This window comes from Megalops cyprinoides, chromosome 3, assembly GCF_013368585.1.
Source record: "Megalops cyprinoides isolate fMegCyp1 chromosome 3, fMegCyp1.pri, whole genome shotgun sequence".
In the NCBI taxonomy this organism is placed as follows: domain Eukaryota; kingdom Metazoa; phylum Chordata; class Actinopteri; order Elopiformes; family Megalopidae; genus Megalops; species Megalops cyprinoides.
This window is the reverse complement of record NC_050585.1, coordinates 25,635,260-25,656,436: the sequence shown is the minus strand read 5'-3', so window position 1 is coordinate 25,656,436 and position 21,177 is coordinate 25,635,260. Positions and strand designations below refer to the sequence as shown.

At 39.9% G+C, this 21,177-nt stretch overlaps 1 protein-coding gene across 1 annotated transcript; it reads left to right on the top strand.

Annotated features, from left to right (window-relative positions):
* Positions 1-1,217: 1,217 nt before the first annotated feature.
* smarca1 (SWI/SNF related, matrix associated, actin dependent regulator of chromatin, subfamily a, member 1) lies at positions 1,218-19,342 on the top strand. Its single transcript, XM_036523699.1, has 24 exons — positions 1,218-1,383; positions 2,741-2,830; positions 3,375-3,541; positions 3,808-3,908; positions 6,703-6,803; positions 6,959-7,138; positions 8,003-8,158; positions 10,159-10,290; positions 10,888-10,956; positions 11,157-11,266; positions 11,370-11,596; positions 12,188-12,309; positions 13,314-13,466; positions 13,555-13,687; positions 14,248-14,396; positions 14,492-14,620; positions 15,302-15,412; positions 15,521-15,634; positions 16,663-16,785; positions 17,260-17,392; positions 17,525-17,643; positions 17,836-18,048; positions 18,686-18,796; positions 18,956-19,342. The coding sequence occupies exons 1-24, from the start codon at positions 1,327-1,329 to the stop codon at positions 19,022-19,024; spliced, it is 3,069 nt and encodes a 1,022-aa protein (XP_036379592.1). The 5' UTR covers positions 1,218-1,326; the 3' UTR covers positions 19,025-19,342.
* The last annotated feature ends 1,835 nt before the right edge of the window (positions 19,343-21,177 follow it).

Here is a 21,177-nt window from a genome sequence, read left to right as displayed (position 1 = left end):
CTCTGAGAGCTGCACAAACACCTACATTCTCACATTTATTTTACTTATTACTTTTAGTGCATATGGGAAAACAAATTGGTAGTCTACAAGCAATGGGACAACTTGTCTTTGTTCTGGACAATCACACTGGGAGAACACTGTATGTATGGTTGCATGGGCATATCCTAAAACGAAAACTTAGTAACATACTTGTAACTGGTTGTAGGCTACCTGCAGTTGCCTTCTTTCTTCACACCAATGTGTTCTGCTCCATTCCCTTTCACTCATTTTTTGAAAATACTAAAAGAGATCCTTTAGATTCAACCGAGGTGAGATGGTACAGTCTCAACTCAGTTCTGTTTTGTAAAATTTGCTTGTGCTTTCTGGCTTTCCCATTTCAAATTCAACTTCTCACATTACATAATGACACTGTCTTGACGAAAATGCAAATTGCATCTTTTTCTTTTTTATTTTTACTGTCACAAAGAAACTACCACATCCAGAGTCACAGCTGTTTCTCATTGGCAGAACCCTTTCACGAAATAAACATAATATCATAGATATCATGATCATCCCTGTAATAACAATGCTGAGCACCTCTGGATGCGTACGTATCAGAAAAACAAAACTTGTAGTATTGTGACATCTACAGGCTATGTCTATATTTGCATGCTCTGGTGCAGTACAATTTAAAAACTCCACATTTTCGTGGCGCAAGTCGCACGAAACTCCGATAAACGAGACTTCCAAAATGTCCTCTGAACCACACAACAACAACAACAACAACAACAACAACAATAATAATAATAATAATAATAATAATAATAAATTAAACATCAAATTCAAAATCAATACTTTTATCAGCTAGCATTCCTGCTAGATTAGCCTGAGTGGCATGGACAGATGTATGAATAGTTGCAGCAAAAATTATGTTCTGACATAACTGGCTCCTAAATCATAAGAGGCCCCTGAACTGTATATGCCTCGAAACAGACCAGGCGTTTCCAAGGTTTCTCAGATTCAAATTCAAACATATGTCTGTACTACAGAAAGAACCAGGACGGTCCAAAAACTACCAAACATTGCTCCAAACATTACCTGTACTGATACCGTTAGCTGCATAAGAGTAGCCTATTCTTTTTTTTTAATTCGAATATTCTGGTTGAACCTTTCTTGAATTCTCGCGGTATTACATTCCCATAATGTCGCGAGATTTGCAATCTAATGTGGAAGGGGGGCGTATGCTAGAAATGTACAGTGTGATAGTGACGTAGCTATCTGTTTTTCTCATTTTTAACTTACAGTATAATCAAAGTGATCCATGATAAAACAGTACATATTGACATAATGTCCGATGAAGAGGTCCCGTCCACCTCCCGGGAGCCTGAACCCGAATCGGAAGAGGTGAGGGATGAGTTTGCGCACTACGTTTTGCAGACAGCCTCCCTGAAAAAAACTATTAGACGGTGCAGAAGTTTGCTGCTTTTTGTTCATTTCGGGGGAATATGGCGGGAAGAAGGCTTGACACATCTGCATACAGATGTTACCTCACGTTATTGACCGTACATTTGGATAGGTTTTTGTGTCTGTAGAATTCTTATACAAATATTACAAGTATTCCAGTCTTAACAATTAACGTTGGCTAATGTTTAAATTAGCTGGCTATCAGAAATATCACCAGAAGTCTTGCAGCTTGTTGGCTATCGTTAGCTAGGCTGGCTAGCTGTTATCTTTAGCTAGCTAGCCAATGCAGCATTATCCACATTGCTGTAGGCATTAGCATGGCTAGCTAACACAGAAATACAGTAGTCTGGTAGCATGCTAGCTTTATGACACTTGTGCACAATGATGCTTGCTTGATCCACTTTATCTGCAAAAATAAGTAGCTGGCTGAAGTGATGTTCCACAAATGTATCCAGACATAAAAAAAGACCTGCCAGTCAGTGTTTTAACCAGCTGTCGTTAGCTGCATGTAGCAGCTAACTTACTACTGTGCACCAAGCAAACATTTTCAGTACATTTTGATAGTTAAACATTCTGTTTAGCAAATATGAGAAAGAACAGGTAACATCAGTCAAGCAAACCTAAAGTTTGGCTGCTGTCGCTTTGAAATGCTGAAGAGCTATGCCGGTAATTATCCAACTGTTACTTGTGCTCAGCTTCGCGCTTTCTCTTCACGTTCATTACGTAGATAGCTAGGTTATCTAGCTACAGTGAAATATCAAGTGTTGGTACACTCGTAAGCTAACGTTGCTGCGTTTGCTGGCTCAGTTTCCTAGCTGCCAACCAATTTTACTGAAAAGTCTGCAGAAATATTCGATAATCATGGCCAACTAAATAGTTTCTCGCTAGTGTCAGCAAAGCCACCAGTTAAACCACAGAAAGTGGTATCGTTATGTCAGTGGTTGGCTAACGGGAATCCCCTACCAACATTTTCGCAGCAAATAAGGTACAGCTATTTAGGTGGTTGTGTTACCTGCTGTAACCATGTGAATAATACTACTGTAACCAAGCAATGACTACAGTATCAGACAGATAGTGCTGTTCGGAATATCTGCAGTCCCTGCAAAACCTCTAGCAAAGAACAATCCGTACCATAACTGATGTCGCTACTTAGGTAGATAGGTGAGCTGTATTGCTTCGCTAAAGAAGGATAGGACGAATCCTCAGTAATAAAAACGACTGCTACTTAACGAGTTTATGCTGCAACAGATGATCATAGCATGAGTTTGAATGGTTGCCACTTGCTATCTGCATGTAGAAAGAGGACCCTCCATTTCTGCTGAAGCCTCCCCCCAAGGCAGCCACCAAGGCGGAGGGAGAAGTCGATCCAGAGTATGAAGAGAAGAGGGTGAGTTTTTTTTCCAGGTTTAAGTACATGCAGTACCCGGATCAGAAACAGATATGTTTTATTACCCCAAAGTTTTTAGGATTTGCTTCATCACCTGCCATCGTAATTTGTTTTGTGGGAAAAGATCATAAAGTGGCAGATTCTCAGACAGTGGGTAAGAGTCAGTTTGATCATAACTAGACGCTTAATTAAAACATTTAAATAACAATATAATGGTTTCAAGTCGCGTGTTTTTATGCTGCTTTGTTGACATTACGGTGGCGATTATAGTGTTGCCTATTGGTAACTCTGAGGTACAATGGAGTCCTTTTTCAGTTGAGGATGTACATTCTTAAGGTAATTTGTTCCTTTCCCTGGGAAATGCAATGTGAAAAGATTTGTGTTTTGGTGATTTTCACTGGAAGTCATCAGTTTGGTAACTATGAATCATGTGTGTTCAGACTACAAAAACACCCTGTAAAAGAAGCCTGTAAGAGAGGAAGTTGTGCATCATGCAGTAATGGTACTATAAGGCTGTCTCTTTTTCTCCTGTCGTCATCCTCAGAAAGCAGATCGGGCAAACAGGTTTGAGTTCCTGTTAAAGCAGACAGAACTCTTTGCCCACTTCATCCAGCCTGCGTCTCAGAAGTCTCCCACATCTCCGCTGAAAGTGAAGCTGGGGAGACCCCGTGTCAAGCAGGATGAGAAACAGAACCTCCTCTCTGTCGGAGAGTAAGTGCTCAAGCTGCGCAGCTCCGTTTGCGTCGCAGTGATGACAAACCCAGTTGGTCTCCCCCCGTTGTTTGCTTTGAGACTGGCTACATCTTCCCTCCCTGCTGGCTCTCGTCCTAACAACAAAGAGTAGTCCTATACTGTGGCACTGGTGTAGCTTTTTCCCATGCAGGAGACTGAGCTCAGAGCTGACTGTAAGAGGTGTGCTGACTGTTGCATAGCACGCTGCTGCTGGTGTGACACGCCAAACCCTCTCCTGCTTTCAGCAACCGCCACCGACGCACAGAGCAGGAGGAGGATGAGGAGCTGCTGTCGGAGAGCAGGAGGGCTGCGAACGTCTTGGTTCGATTTGAAGAATCCCCATCCTGTAAGACACTGCAAAATGCTGTAGCGTTACTGTTACCTGTCAAAACATTTCTCACCAGCCTCTAGAGCACTGGTTCTACAAATGGGGTACCTGCACCCACAGCTGTATTAGGGATATGTCTAGAGAGTGTGTGGGCTGAATTGTTTAATGGTAGATTGTATGGAGCACTACTCATTTTTCTTATTGTTTTTTTAGAACCCAGCAGATGAATCATGCCACATATGGCATTGGCCAGTAATGGAGTTTCATTTAACCGTTAATATTGATATTTTTACCACTGATCATACACCAATATTTTACTAGGCTGTTATAATGGTCATACTTGTAGCGTCAGCTGCTACTATTCTTGCAAACCCCTGATTATCTGGGAATGTAAATTTTTGTGTACTGAGGTTTGGTTTGGTGATTGTTCATTAATACGGCCGGTAGAGGGGGCTCAAAGTGCGTTTAGAGTGATGTGGTGAAAGCACATCGTGTACTCGCAAAAGTATGTAGGGCTAGCCAGTGTGGTGCTTCTTTCAACAGGGTGTGGCCCATTACTGTGTTAGCCTTCTTACAGCTGAGCTAGAAAAATTGGGCTTTATTATATGGTTTTAACATATAGTACTCACCAGTCTTACATTTGTGCCTGAGGGGTGAGTTGGCTTCATTCCATTGTTGTGATTTAGCAGACACTTTTATCCAGAGTGACATACGTAGATAACAGTCTAATCCATTTATACGACTAGATATTTACTGAGGCAATTGTGGGTTATGTACCTTACCCAAGGGTACAGCAGCGTGCCAGCAGGGAATCGAACCAGCAACCTTTCAGTTACAAGCTTTGCTCCACTATGCTACACTGTCACCCCTGGTTTCGTACAGTTGTATCAGCAGGGTACTTGTCTGGGTGCTGAAATTTTATGATTGTTGATCCTTCTCTGTGTGTATTATTGGCCTGCTGTAATTCAGCTGAAAAGGCAACAGCTCTTTACCTTATCATATTAGCACATTCCCTTTGAAAAAATCAAAAGGTGTTTATTCATTTATACTGCTAATGTGACATGTGTCAGGTGTTTTGTTTACCAGCCGTTTGGTCAACATGTGTAGGCCTAGCACTGTGGGCATACATTCCAGAAATATTTATGCAGATTTCCTTAATAATGAAAGTTAACATAATTTTCATATATGAAGTAACCCACCATTACAAGGTTATGTATCCCAGTAAAGTTAAGCAAAAAAAAAAAAACATGCATATATACTGCAGTCTTTGTGTAGTTCCAGATTAGTGTTCATTACAAACATTATTAGGAGTGACACTGACAAGTATCATAATGTGCGCTGTTCGTTGTCTTGTGCATTTGGGAAATCTGAGATGAAATGAATCAGAAGAACAGGAAATGTAAATTATGCCTACCGGAAATGCAGACAAGTGTCAAAAAACATTTCTCTCAAACATCGGAGTTTTAGGAAAGGCTGAACCATTTCTCCCTTTTGTCAATGCACGGTTAGCGGGTGTGAGTCGTAGAAATGCTAGGAGGAGAGCTCAAGCGGTTATTTAGCTTGTTAGATGTGCTCAAAGCTGTATTTTCCTACAGCTAAATGACAAGCTGTTTCATCTGTCTTTGTAAATATGTGGGGGACAGTTTTATTGGAGGGCAATTATGACATGGCTGACTATTGAAAATCAAATGCTTTTAGCCTTTCTGAGGTTGAACGAAAATTATTTTCAATAAAAAATAAATGAGGAGGAATAGTTTATACTGTTTTAGCTATTATGCAGTTTTGCAAATGCCCTGTCATGTTCTCTGACATGATTACCAGTACTACTACAAGCTCCTCTGGTTTTTATTTTTAGTAGTAACACTGATGGTAGTAGTAATGTTACCTAAAGCTTATCTGACAACTAGGGAAGAGCAGAAACACTGAACACTCGTAACACAGGTCGATGCTGCTTACTCAGATTTTTTATTTTTTGTGTGTGTCTGTATATGAAATATAACTTCACCTTAGTTTGGTTTAATTTAAACGTATTTGCTGTAATTGCTGTTTATGTTATTTAATTAATTCATTCATTAATTAATAATTCATGAAATTATTTTATTTCATTGCAGATTGGGAAATTAAAGGTTCAGAGCAGTTAATAAATTTGAAGCCATTCAGATTTGCTCATGTTTTTCCTGCTGCATTTCAGTGGTGCTCATCAAAAGGCAATATCTGCAGATGTATCGTAATCAGACCCAAAAGCGTGGTACCAGCTGTGCACTGGGTTGTTTTGTTTTTCCATAATATGTTTGTAAAATTTGTTAAACTGCTTATTGTCCAATGAACCTAATGAGAGTGCATGTGCGTAGCGCTGACTACACCCTAGCATAGCACCCCCATTCAGCGTTGGATTAAACACCTTATTCAAGTTAATTAGGTATTGCCAACATAAATGGGGTCAGTGCGGGTGCAAAGAACAACAGTTAATCTGGACAGAGTTATTTGTTACATAAAAAAGTTTGAAAGCTACTGCTCTTGAGCATGACATTTTAAAAACCCTATTTTATGCTTTGAAATTCTGTGGTTACTTTGAATCATCATAAGATAAATTCATGCACATGTTTGACTCATATTTTCGAGCAGGGGCCACAAAAGAGATCTTTTAATCATTCAGCAATTATGCACTTTCAGCAGCTGCATTCGGCAGATGGTTTTTAATGCGAGTACCCACCAGTATAATTATCGCACATTTGCAGAACACAGATAATGGCCTTAAATGTTAGGTCTGTATTGTTTTTTTGTAAATTAATGTGTTCTTATTTTGTTGTAGATGTAAAAAATGGAGCACTGAGAGATTACCAAATCCGAGGTCTCAACTGGATGATCTCCCTGTATGAAAATGGCATAAATGGAATTCTGGCTGATGAAATGGTAGGACTGCAAAAGCACTAAATGGCAAAAGTTACATCTTAATGAACTCCATTTGTCTTGTTGTTTTTTGTGTGTATTCTGCAGACATTTCCAGATTGTTCTGTTTAGTCTATGTGCCTTACTTAGTGCTGCTGCCTGTGTGTACCACATTGCAGGGTTTGGGTAAGACTCTTCAAACCATTGCACTCTTGGGATATTTGAAGCACTACAGGAACATTCCAGGACCCCACATGGTCTTGGTGCCCAAATCAACACTACACAACTGGATGAATGAGTTCAAACGCTGGGTGCCATCCCTTAAAGCCGTCTGTCTCATCGGAGATAAGGATGCCAGAGTAAGAGTCCCACCCTGTTCTGTTCTTTTCCCATTTGCTCCTGTGTTTTGTTCACCCTTTCCCCCCCCATCTGGTCTGTTCTTTTCAGCTGCTGCTTATAACTTGGAAGAAAACTTGCCACAAAGATCCCCTGTAAGATCAGAAAGGACATTCACTTAAAAAAAGGGAAAAAAAAGTCAGCAATAGTAAGCAAAAAAAGTCAGAGCAAATAACAAAGCTAATTAAGCTGCACATAAAACAAACATTACAAAATTACAGAAAGTACAGAAGTAAATATGAATAAATTAATCACCCTGTGCCAATCCAACACTGACACTTTGACCCAGGGTTTTCCCTGAGTCTTGAGAAAATCAAGGCAGTTAATGTCAGGAGGAAAAATTGAGTCATTCATCACTGGCCTTGAAATGACCGCTGATTCACTGTTAATTCAATAAACCAATAAAATGCATAGCAAGTTATGTGAAAGCCAGTTTATTGGATATATTAAAAACCTTTGGATGCATAAACATTGTAGTTCCCCCTTTAATGTGGTCATATGACAATGCAGTTCATTTTCTAGCCTACTGTGTCTACTGTATATGCACTGTCTAATTTGTTATGTTTTATTTTACAGAAAGGCTGCTTTACTGTTTTCAATTTAGCAATAACCATGAATGGCAGTTGTTTTTTTAAATGTTGATTTTAATTGTGCATCTGATATCTGAGCTGTATGATCAAAATTCATTTCCATTCTCCTTGAAATCTTTTTTTTTCCTTTTCAGACATTTATCATATAATATTCATTTTAGTTTGCAACATGTTATATTTCTTAATATTTTCTAAGAAAAAGATTGGTCACCAAGTAAAGTTTGGATGACTTTACAGGCCGCTTTCATCCGTGATGTCATGATGCCCGGCGAGTGGGACGTCTGTGTCACGTCATACGAAATGGTGATCAGGGAAAAATCCGTCTTCAAGAAGTTCAACTGGAGATACCTGGTCATAGATGAAGCCCACAGGATCAAAAATGAAAAGTCCAAGGTAGGAGACTGGAAGCAAGCCTGGGTTGTATCCTCTAGTTGAATACACACAATGCTTTTTTCAATTGACCCTCTTGAAGTTTTTGTGACGAGAGCACCAATCATTAATTCTCTTCTAAAATTATATTTGCAGATTGCTCAGTGTCTCGGTTGAAGCAAATGAAAGTTCTTTTGTTTACAGCTAAATAACATCGTTTTTACAAGTTTTATTAAAAAATATATGCTTAGTGTCTGTAGATATCTTTTCATGAGGCAAGCTAGTGCTCAACAGTTTGATGTTGTGTCAGTAGGAGCGTGCTTAAGGAAAAATTGACTAAAAATGATAAAAATTTATCACAAACTGAAATGCAATGAAATTGTTAGACAGCTAATTAAAATGAAAGTCAAAGTCAATAGAAACGGTAACTAGATAAAAGAAATTTCATTAATTTAATTATTCAGTTTGTTTATTATTCAGTTTATTTAATTGCATGTACATTTAATTAGTTAGCCATCAATGACTTATTTTATTTTATTTCCATTAAATTTAATTTGAACTAGGGATATAAATGGTACACATTTCTTACGGTCAATTAGTTCATGGCTCATATTATCCATATGTCAATGCTTTGAAGCTTTTGTTATGATTTTGCTGATATAAATTGCACCAATCTCTTTAATCTTTAACACAGATTGCGAGATGAACAAAAATAACAATATCAACAATAAATACAAACATATGGAGCCTGCTTGACATGTTTTTTTACCAAAACTATTACTTCAGGCTTCTGTGTGCACTTTATAGGTTAAAGTAAGCTCTGTCATTATGTTTCTTCATGACAAACCCCAGCAGAAGCAGTCTAATTGGTTTCAAAATACCGATGAAAAAGAAACTCAATTTATTTAGCTAAATAAGGTGTTTATTTTTGCAGATGCATTCAAACATATAAATATTGCATTATTTTACAAAAACAAGCTGTTTTCACAAAATAATGAATAGGCTTATTAAATAGGCTTTTCAGTATGAAAGGCCTCATAATTAACATAATGTGCATTTTGTCATTTTGCCACTTTAACTAAGTTAAAAACGCTTCACTAAAGTTAGTTAGCTAGCAAATGACGCTTACTGGCTATGCGGTTAGCTAGCTCATAATAGCATGTAACTACACTATTCATATTTGTAGCCAACTTGTTTAACATGATTTGGGTGCTTTAGAATCAGATTGTCTGCGAAAAGGATACTAACATTTCTTCACAGCAAACTCTATTAAACTAACCTAACAAGTTAGTGAGATCTGAAGTTGCTGCTGCCAGTTAAATGATGTGAAAAAAACTTTCCCCCATAACTCTGCTTAATCAGCCCTGGTTGCTTATAAAGGCAATGTGATTTATATTTATACTCTTAGATAGATGCTTTAAACATATTAAGTTCTATATTAAAACAATTTTGCCACTACACAAATTGGACCACATTGCAATATCTTCCTATGTTCTTCTTCTCCTGTGGATCTATTGACCAGGTTCAACCAACTTCAAGGGTACATTACATTAAACACCTAATCTAGCAACAATGAACTGACGTAATTAAATGAATAAGCCTCTCATTATTTCATACAACTTAATCATTTTACAGCAATGCCTGAATTGAATCCAAGTTATTTTTGTGTCAAAGCACTCAATTCTCTGCAGTCAGATGTGGTTACATGTAAAACATGTTGTCCATACAATAGACTACTTGTACACAAGTCTATTTTATATTTTATTATTTGTGTTACTTCCACCCATCATAATTCAGGTCATAATTTAGTGCAGTGTGGTTTTCATTATTCACGTATACAAGGATTAAATTGTGCCACTTAATTTCCATTCCATTATATCAACATACTGTTAGTATAACATTTTGTCAGATGTCCTCAAATATGAATGCAAGCCAGATGTGAAACTAAGCATTATACGCGGTTTACTGTTAAGTAACTTTGAAGTAGCTCTCCTCTAATCTTAGTAATGCTTCTGTTTCCCCAGCTGTCTGAAATTGTACGTGAGTTTAAGACCACCAACCGGCTCCTGCTGACCGGAACCCCACTCCAGAACAACCTCCACGAGCTGTGGTCGCTGCTCAACTTCCTCTTACCAGACGTCTTCAATTCTGCAAACGTATGTCCCAGTACCCACCAATCACCTGCTCAACTCCCACGCAGCTGATTCATTTTGCTGTAGTGTTAGGTAGCCAAACACACAATAAAAGAAATATATTCTTTTAAAGTTTTCTCATATATGAGAAGGTCTTCCCTCTGGCAATTATAACTGCATTTGACTGTTGTTTTTCTATACCTCGGTAGGCCTTCTAGTGTTACTTTGTGGATACTTCTGTTGTTCCTCTTGCTCCCAGAGTTCAGAGAGCCTCCGTCAGCCTTCAGGTGCTGTGATTCTTTTTAGCTCTGCAATAATGCGAAAGCAAGCCCGGAGCTAAGAGTTCCCCCCCTCCAGCACAGTTCTCTTCTCCTTTTGTGTCTTGTGGTTCCTCAGATTAGATAATGGATGCCACCTCTCCCAAGGCTGCCTGCTGATCAGACACATGGCGGGCGCCTTGTATCTCCAGCTCAAATGCTCCCGCACTGTGCTGGGGACCGAATCCCTGCTCACCTCATCAATGCACGGCGCACAGAGCTGAACGCTCGCTGAGAGCAATCGACGCGCTTTAAAACAAAGCACCGCACATTAAAAATGAACAATGTTTCGTTTGCCTCTCAGGACTTCGATTCGTGGTTTGACACAAACAACTGTCTGGGGGACCAGAAACTGGTGGAGCGTCTGCACGCGGTACGTCTCGCTGCATCCATGTGCTCATTTCAATGCTGCTCTTAATTATTAAATGCTGTGAGCTGACAGAAATCTTTTTTGTTTTCTTTTTTTTTTATTAAAGTGAAAGTAACCAAAAAAATCAAACAGTGGCACTGAGGTTTTCCTCTAAATTCCCCATTAAAAATGAAAAATGCCTTGTTTGTTGTGCCCCCGTCAAGGTGCTGCGGCCATTCCTGCTCCGGCGCATAAAAGCAGAAGTGGAGAAAAGTTTGCCGCCCAAAAAAGAAGTGAAAATATACCTCGGGCTGAGCAAGATGCAGAGGGAATGGTGAGTGGCTGGGCGTCCCGTGAGTGGCTGGGCGTCCCGTGAGCAGCGCGCGCGGAAGGAACCGGCCGCTCACGAGCTTTTCTCGCCCTGTTCTTCTGACCAGGTACACGAGGATACTGATGAAGGACATCGATATCCTCAACTCCGCCGGGAAGATGGACAAGATGCGGCTGCTGAACATCCTGATGCAGCTGCGGAAGTGCTGCAACCACCCGTACCTGTTTGACGGGGCGGAGCCCGGCCCGCCGTACACCACCGACACTCACCTCGTCACCAACAGCGGGAAGATGGTCGCCCTTGATAAGCTGCTTCCGAAGGTCAAGGAGCAAGGTGCAGGCCAAGATCTCAGACCAGTTTTCTCCCTTTTTACAATAGTTTTTGACCAGATTCCACCCACACCCGCATTTGCTTAAACAGGATTGTTCTCAGTTGTGTCTATTTCTCAGCAGTATTGCATCATGGCTAGAGCTGGTTGTCTCATACAGAGACAGAGCTTTGACAAAGAAGTGCCTTAATGCTATCCTAGATGTAATGCATAATATATTGGCTCTGAAAAAAAACTCTTAGGAGAAAAAAAAGATGAAAAAAAAAAGTTGGCTTGGAATAAAACCAACTGTCTTTTTAGAGTTAAAACATATGTTACATTTGGGTAATTAAAGAGTGAGGTTGCAGATCTTCATTAAGTTAATGCTTTTGTTGCTCACTGTCGTCCAGCCCCCTTTAAGATAATGCTTATGTAACATGTGGGTTAGTGAAGCTATGAAGACACTTCTGTATAACAGACCGCAATGTCAGTAATTTATCAGCAGTCATAGTCATATCAGCAGTCTCCTCTTCCAAGCTGTAAGTTTTGGCAGGCCTCTGTGGGCCCGTTCTCCATGCTGGCCTAGTGGATTGACTTTGAATTTTCTGTGTTTTTAGGGTCCAGAGTCCTCATATTCAGTCAGATGACCCGAGTCTTGGACATCCTGGAAGACTACTGCATGTGGAGAGGCTATGAATACTGCCGTCTGGACGGGAACACCCCCCACGAGGCTAGAGAGGTGCCGGAACCCATTCGCCTGAATGGAGTTTGATTCTAATGCAGCCAAGGGCCCCCATGGATGTCAACTGACAGTCAGCCACAGACAGACAGATTCTGCTTTATCTTGAAAACATTTTAGTTTACTTTGAAAACAGTTTAGCTAAACAAGTTATTTAATTGCATCACACTTCGCTCCAGTTTACTCTTTAAAACTGTGTTTGTTTGCAAAAATCGAAATTTGCCTTGTGTGGAATTCACTGTATTGGCTTCAAGGTGAGGCGTCATTTTGATTGTGAGTCATTTTGAAGTGAGTGTGTGAGATGATACTAATACAGATTTAAACAGGAGCCTGATGCCAATAAGGTGCAGCATACTGTTCTCTGTGCTGTTTCATGAAGTAAATTGCCTTTTCAAGAAACTTGTAAACCAACAATTACAATATTGTTCAACTCTGAATTAACTGGTTGATGGCAGTGTTTTGTGGATTGCATTTTTGGGCTTTAATTGCATGTTATACTTTTTATTTGTTTACTTGAGTGTGACATGGGGGTAAGCTTCAATAAATTCATATCATATGAATAACAGAAACAAGACAAGATACAAAATAAAATAGAAATACAAAATAATACAATACAAAAACCAGGTACAAAATAAAACAGATTACAAAATGTTCTTAGTGAATGAGAACATCAAGAGAACCATAGAGGTTCTTTGCAGAAGGGGAAAGGAGAAATGTAGAGGTGTACTGTTATTGAAAAATCTTAAGAGAGATGAGGGTGTTTAAATGTGTCTAATTGCCTTGGATTTCACTGCTACAAGTCCCATTCTTTTGAGTTGTTCTTAATTGACTGTTATTGTCCCCCATATAATATTTTTAGCCAGACATCCAATATATATACGGAAGTGCTGATCATGTTCTGTGCAAATGATATTGGAGTTAGTGGAGTGTGTATGTTCCAGCCATGTGACGACTGATTTTTGAAACTTGACTTTTTGTGTTGCATGTTTCTGTAATGTGGACAGCAAGCAATAGAGGCATACAACGCCCCGAACAGCACCAAGTTCATCTTCATGCTGAGCACCAGAGCGGGAGGGCTTGGTATAAACCTGGCGACAGCAGACGTTGTCATCCTCTACGACTCTGACTGGAACCCACAAGTAGACCTGCAGGCGATGGTTGGTAGAATTGCAGTGCACTCACCATTCACACTTTTGAGGGCCCCCAGTTGTGGATGGGGGTGACAAGATGTCTTGTTTTTTCCAGGACCGCGCACACCGAATTGGTCAGAAGAAAACTGTGCGTGTGTTTCGCCTCATTACTGATAACACGGTTGAAGAGAGGATCGTGGAAAGAGCGGAGATGAAACTGAGGCTGGACTCCATTGTGATACAACAAGGTCTTCAGCACTGTCACCTCACAGACTAGCAATAAATAGGTGGTCCATGACTGTGTGAAGACTGCTAATTAAGTTTCTTGCAGAAGCTGTAGAAAAGGAATGTTATGATAGACTGTATAAATAGTTGCACAGCCTTTGACTTCACAATATGGAAGTGTATCATGGAGACATTAAAGCATTTGGCGGTTCTATCCTTAGTCATGCCATGCACACGCCGAGGTTAATTTTTCTGTGAAGCACAGATGCTCCACACTCTAAATGAAAATGTGTTAGAAATATGGATTTTTTTCTTTTCTGTAGTTGTTAGCTATTACGATGATTCATTGTGAATAATCAATGTGCCAAATGAAGCAGAATTATATTCTGAGCTCTCCTGATGAGCAATTGATGCATGAAAATGCTGTCATTTAGTTTTTTTTATCGGAGATGCTGTCATATTGTTGTATTATCAACGTTCAGGGTAAGGGGCAGGTCTAATGTCACAGTAGTAGGTGCTTCCCAATTGTACTGGTATGGGCATGTCATCCATGCCACTTCCTAAAATACCGTGACTTGTCCAGGGAGGCTGATTGACCAACAGTCCAACAAACTGGCGAAGGACGAGATGCTGCAGATGATCCGCCATGGCGCCACGCACGTCTTCGCCTCCAAAGACAGTGAGCTGACGGACGAAGACATCAACACGATCCTGGAGAGGGGAGAAAAGAAGGTGGGCGGGGCTTCAGTATGGGGTGCAGTCGCTGTCTGAGCATGGAAGTCGGAAGGTCTCCTCACCTCTCACCGCTTTGTCTTTTCGCCCCCCAGACAGCAGAGATGAATGAGCGCCTGAAGAAGCTGGGAGAGAGCTCTCTCAGAAACTTCACGGTGGACACCGGGAGTGCAGAAACCAGCCTCTACAATTTCGAAGGGGAGGACTACAGGGAAAAGCAAAAGGTATTTTAGATGACTGAACAGTGTTTGTGCTAACTGGATAGCAATGTGAGTTAGTAGTTAAAGGGCCAGGCTCGTAAACCAGAGGTTGCAGGTTGGGGCCTTTCCATTACAAATGAATTCCTTCTATAAAGCTGTACACATAGGAAGTAAGTAAAAGCATAAGCTATGTAGGTCACCCCGGATGAGGGTTGTCTGATAAAGCAATAAATAACGCAGTGAAAAAACAAACTCCTGACTCACTGTGGTCATTAAACATCTCATGGCTGTTATCTCGCAGAGTAAGGCTGTCGCCCTTGCCAAACTCCTGAACTGGCTCTGGCAATCTGGCCATTATTGATCCCCCAGTTTAAATGGCTGCATGTATCCATACCTGACTACATCATCTGATGTATGCTGAGCTTTTCTGGCACAAAATGGCTCCCAGAGTCACTCAGGCAGATGATACCCATCAGTGTGTCTGCTGAGATGAACTCAATGCTATATGCAGGATGATCCTTGAAAGGGATCCTTGAAAGGTGCAATATAAATAAATATTCAATCATTCATAATGATATGTGCAGTGTATGTAGAAACTACATATTCTGTTTGCATGACATATGTATTTGTATATGAGTGAGGATACGAGTGGGGTTTGTTTTATGTTTGTGTAGAATACTTTATTTCAATTGTTCTGTCTTTCAGCTCAGCATGATGGAGTGGATTGAACCTCCCAAAAGAGAACGGAAAGCCAATTACGCTGTGGATGCGTATTTCAGAGAGGCTCTGAGAGTCAGCGAGCCTCGAGCTCCTAAGGTACGGTTTGTTCATAAATAAATCATACGGTAACTGCATTAGAGGCGCGCACTGGGCTGCCGAAAAGCAGAGAGAAACGTGTCCAAATAACTGTCTGAATTCAATTAGGCCCCACGGCCCCCAAAACAGCCCAACATCCAGGACTTCCAGTTCTTCCCTCCCCGCCTGTTTGAGCTGCTGGAGATGGAGATCCTGCACTACAGGAAGACAATCGGCTACAAGGTGGGTGTCCCAGCCCCCCCCCCCCCAAAACATTCAAGGCCACGGCCCTCATGTCCCCTCTCGCTGGCAGCCTGTAAATCCGAGGGACACCCAGAGTCCTTGGCTCTGGTGGAAAGTGGTGGTCCAAGCGAGCGCACTCCACAGCGGTCCCGTGTGAACGCACCCGCTCACGCTGCGCTGCCAAGGCGGACTGCTAAGCCACCACAGATTGTGTGGCGGTGCCTGGTGGTGCCAGATCGTCAGACACATATCCCCCCACGATGCCGGGTACCGCTGTACATCTGCTAAGACTGATAAATTACAAAGATTTCATACAGCCGTTTCCAGGACAACCAAACAATCCCACTGTTGTTGACTGTTTAACCATTTCAGGGTTATAATTACTTCTGTTATAACAGAGTAAATGAAACTAATTGAGAGGTTCGTTACATCTGTCATACATCATGTCACTTAACTTTACGGCATATTTGGCAGCTATCTAGCAACAGTATCAGTCTAAACCTGATGTTTACTGCCAAGCTACAGTGACTAGCTAGGAATCCAAGGTCCCTGTTGAAATCCTGTACAGAGCAGGTGATGGTAATATACACCAGTCCTTAAAAGTGTGATTCATTTGACTGTGTGATAAACTGAAAAACTGAAGAGGCTTCTTAATAATATTTTTGAAGCCAGACATATAGGGGAAAATAAAAGGCGTTAGTCTTGTCATATTTCACAACACTGTAGCGGACATATTAAGTTGAAATGAGGTTTTTTTTTTTTAAACTCATATGTCAAGTACACCTTTCCTGTGCCTTCTTAATCCTTTAAAGTGATTTTTTTCATTCTGAGTTCTTTGATTTCACAGCTCTGCCTTGATGTGTTTTCATTAGTATTGGTCCCTGACAACTCTGACTCTGTATACCTGATGCTTTTCTGAAATCATTCCACTGATAAGCAAAGTTAGCAGTATCCAGCGTGTTTTCCTTTTTGTTTGAACTGGTAGGTGAATGTCTCCGGGTCTAAAGCCCCCTTTGTTGTTTTGGCAGGTTCCCAGGACTCCAGACATCCCCAACGCGGCACAGGTGCAGAAGGAGGAGCAGAGGAAGATTGACGAGGCCGGGCCCCTCTCCCCTGAGGAGACGGAAGAGAAGGAGAAGCTCCTCACGCAGGTAGGAGTCCTGGGGCAGCAATGTTAAAGGGCACTGGAAATGTCTATCTGAAAAAAATGCGAACCCCGAGAACCCCTCCAACCAAATGCTTTCCCTGAGTCTGAGTTTGGAATGCTTATCGTTTCCTTACAGAAAGCACAACCACGGTTTTTCTCTTTAAATATATGTAGTCATATATCCAGCTGTATAAATGGATAACATTGTAAAGAACTGTAACGTATGTAAGTCGCTTTGGATAAAAGCGTCTGCTAAATGAATAAATGTAAATGTAAATGTAGTCAGCGATAATTATGGCTTTGCTATAGGGGCTATTTGTTTAGTATGGTATTTGTTGATAATGACAAATCTGTAGACCAGAAGTTTTTTCATGAATGCATAGTACTGATTGAGCAATTGCAAACAGTGGACAAATGTGTGAATGCTTTCCAGTCCAAGAAATATACAAAACAAAATATTACTGTTGCTGTTATGAAGGGGTTCACAAGCTGGAACAAGCGTGACTTCAATCAGTTCATCAAAGCGAATGAAAAATACGGACGTGATGACATCGACAACATCGCCCGTGAGGTGGAGGGAAAAAGCCCTGAAGAGGTCATGGAATATTCTGGTAGATTACACATCATTATCAGTTATTTACTATTGTTACTTTTTAATTTGACTTCATGTTTTTGCCATTCTACATTAGTGTGTGCATATGATATTTAACCAGTGTGATGCAGGTTCTTGGTGTGTTTTAAAGCTGTTTTCTGGGAGAGGTGCAATGAGCTCCAGGATATTGAGAAAATCATGGCCCAGATTGAGCGAGGTGAAGCCCGCATCCAGAGGAGAATCAGCATCAAGAAAGCGCTGGATGCTAAGGTACTCTGCCCCGCAGCTATAAGAAGGGAATCTGATTCCACAGATTTTCATCACATAATTTAAAATGACTGCAATGGCTCATCGTTTTCACATACTGTCTCAAGAAAAAGTATTCCATATTTTTTGTGTGTTTACAAGTTGTTAAGTGTTTGTTGTGGGCCATTGTTTTAACAAATGGCATTGCCATTTCAGATCGCAAGGTACAAGGCCCCGTTTCACCAGTTACGAATACAGTACGGCACTAACAAAGGAAAGAACTATACTGAGGAAGAAGACAGGTTCCTGATCTGTATGCTGCACAAGATGGGCTTTGATAAGGAGAATGTGTACGAGGAACTCCGGCAGTGTGTTCGAAATGCACCCCAGTTCCGTTTCGACTGGTTTATCAAGTCCCGCACCGCCATGGTATGCTAAAGGCAAAAAAAATTGTGCTTGTGTGTGTGTCTTGTATATTAACTTCTTAATGGTGTATTTCATGACTGCAACTATAATGTTTTGTGCAGTGGTCTAAATTGACTCCACTTTGTCTGTCTCAACATTATGTATGAGGGTTATTTGCAAGTGGATAAAAAATAATATTTTCCATAAATCATTTCTTGTCATCCTAAAAAAGTGGTTCAGTGGCAAAATAACCACAGGAAAGAGAAATATTAAAAATTCAGTTTTTGACATGTGGAATGGCTAGTGTCATTTTATTTTATTTTGTCTGTGTGTTCTAAAATTTGACATGTCTTAGTCATAAAGATCTCCTTCAACAATACAATTTCACTATGGTGAGAATACATCTTAAACCACCTTAATGGAAGGATTTAAGTATGGAGTCTTATGCTGCCCTGTTATATTGCTTGAACAAATTGTTTGTCTTTATGTCAGTTATTATGTAAATGATATTAGTGATAGATAGTATTAGCTGTCTATAATTAGATAAAAGATAATTGTGTAAGAGGGTAAATTATGCAGCAAAGCAAATACAAAATGTGATGAGCAGAAAAGAAGGGAAGAAACTTGTGCATGAAATTTGGAATGTTTTGTTTCTCTTCAGGAGCTCCAAAGACGGTGTAATACCCTGATTTCCCTGATAGAGAAGGAAAACATGGAGATTGAGGAAAAGGAACGTGCAGAAAAGAAGAAAAGGGCCCCCAAAAGTCAAACTGTAATTCTTTTTTATCAGACCATGATATCATTTTCAATACCTAAACAGCAGTTTTACAGGCAGAATTATCAAGCAATTATTGTGGCAATGGCTGTTATTACCCTTGACCACTGCATGAAGTGTAACTTTGCTGACTTTGTACCTCTTTTTCTTTTTTAGGTGCATAAAAGGAAGGCAGACGGACCTTCGGAGTCCACAGGACGTAAAGACAAAAAAGCAAAAACCTAAAGGCTCCATGTACGGTATCGCTTACACATCCAGTTTTTGTTTGGGGGAAAAAAAAAAACATGTTGCGTTCATTATAGGTGGCAGGTGCAAATTGTTGTGGAAGTGAGTCGCTACTTATGATTCTTACTCCATTTTGTATTCTGGTTGCAATTGTTCAATGCACTTTGAAACTTTACAAATTGTGTTTGTTGAATTGTTAATATTGTCCCATGTCTTGTTAAGTTAGCATGCTAAGAGAAGGGCCTTTGTATGCCTGTGTTTTTACTATTTTTTGACATATCAGAAATTGTTTTGAAGCTATATGCTAGAGGAATTATGCTGAGGGGGTTTATTGATTATCTTTTATTTTGTATATAACCCATTGCTTTTGCACTTACCTTTAGCACTTTCTTCTACTTCCCATTGCATTTTACTGATGCAGTCAAGCTCTTTTCCACATTAGATATAATCTCTAAAATGTGGTCTAGTGTTTCATTTCATTCTTGTTTTAATTATCAGTTCAGTATTATTAAACAAATATAAAACTGAGATGTGGATGATGTCCTATGGCAACACTTGTCTGTTCATTTGATAAAGAAAACATCTATTTGCATTTGTTTAGCTTTCCTGATGCACCTTTTCATGCTCTCTCGAGATGGTAAACATTAAAGAATAGTAAATACGAACATGTTTCTTTAATGGAAGGTGTGTTAATGCAGTACTATAATTATCCTTCATCATCTTTCAAAATTTGTCATTAATATATGTCATTAGCAAAATTAAAAATTAAATTTGCTCAGTTTTTCTCAAGTATGACAATGCCAAATGCAGGTGATTTTTTATGGTAACACTCATACATGTTTAAAAATTTCTGTTACAACAGGGGAAAACAGCAGCAGATCATTACCTCTTTTTTCTGTGTTCAACACCTTGAACAGCAGCGGCTTTATACAGAGGTCATAAGAGAGAGCTGCATACATTAAGCCGATGCTCCCACATCAAGTTTTCAGATAGATCTAAAGCCACTGAGTTTGCAATAGATCTTAGGCTGGCATTTCCTCAAATGCTGTAGCTTGAGCCTTTTGTCAATAGAGACAAAAGTGGTGGCAGAAAGCCTTCATACCTTAAGGGCTGTTCTAAAACATACTTACCTGTGAAGTATTAGTGGTTGCACAGCAGTTTAATAAGTAATTTTGTTGCAAGACAATATGCAGATCCTCAAATGATACATGTTGTGTGCATATGCTACAACATGACAGAAATCAATACCAGTGCATATGTATGCCTACACAATGTAATAAATTAAAGAGGGTTTCAGCAGAAAAAAAAAAAACAAAAAACAAAACACTATATTATGCAGTGGGTTGAATGATTTTCTTAGTGGTATTCTGTTTGCTTGCTATTTGCTATTAAATGTCCCTCTGTATAACCTTTTGATTGCATTTCTGAGCATATCGTAATGAGACTTTACGTCCACTTGGGGGCATTTTAAGACTACTGTAAAGCAGTAAAGGACACATTTGCCCAGCAACCATTTTCATTTGGAAGTGAGCTGATGAGCTCTGTAAATTATGCTTTTGTCTTATAATCAGAACAAGCAAATATTATATTTACAAAAAACAAGCAAAAATGTCACTTCATGGTACAGCAATAATGAGGTGTACTCAAACGAGAGCGTAGAGATTACCAGCTGTTGATGGGACTGCATAATGACCTTGTGACTTGTAAATGGTTTAGAAAAGCAGGACACACAAACAAGTGTGTCCGATAATTAGAGTTACCATTGAGTTTTATAACACGTTTGTGCGCAAGCTGAAATGACTGAAGAACAGTGTATTCCCGCAGTATATAAATTATGAATCCTGGAAATTGTTTAATCGGGGGAATCTGCATTTGCATGTGCTTTTTGGCCACTTTTGAACAAATTGATGTGGACATCATTAAAGTTGCAACATCATCAGGTTGCGCAAATCTCCAGCAAGTCTTATAGACCCAAGCTTTTTTGCTCGATTCAGAATCAATGGCTCTGCTAAGAAAGCAAGGTTGTTTTGGGATCTGTCTGCCACCTTGCATTTAAGTGGTTTTATTGAGGAGCCAAATGATTCTTCCACTTGCATAAAACAGAATAGGTATGAAATTGGCTCACGGTGTTTTGGAGGTTTAGGGATTCATTC

Coding starts and splice junctions, on each gene's coding strand:
- smarca1 (XM_036523699.1), top strand. CDS start 1,327: ATGTCCGATGAAGAGGTCCCGTCCACCTCCCGGGAGCCTGAACCCGAA. Junction 3,542..3,807: donor AACCTCCTCTCTGTCGGAGA/GTAAGTGCTCAA, acceptor TCCTGCTTTCAG/CAACCGCCACCGACGCACAG. Junction 7,139..8,002: donor TCGGAGATAAGGATGCCAGA/GTAAGAGTCCCA, acceptor ATGACTTTACAG/GCCGCTTTCATCCGTGATGT.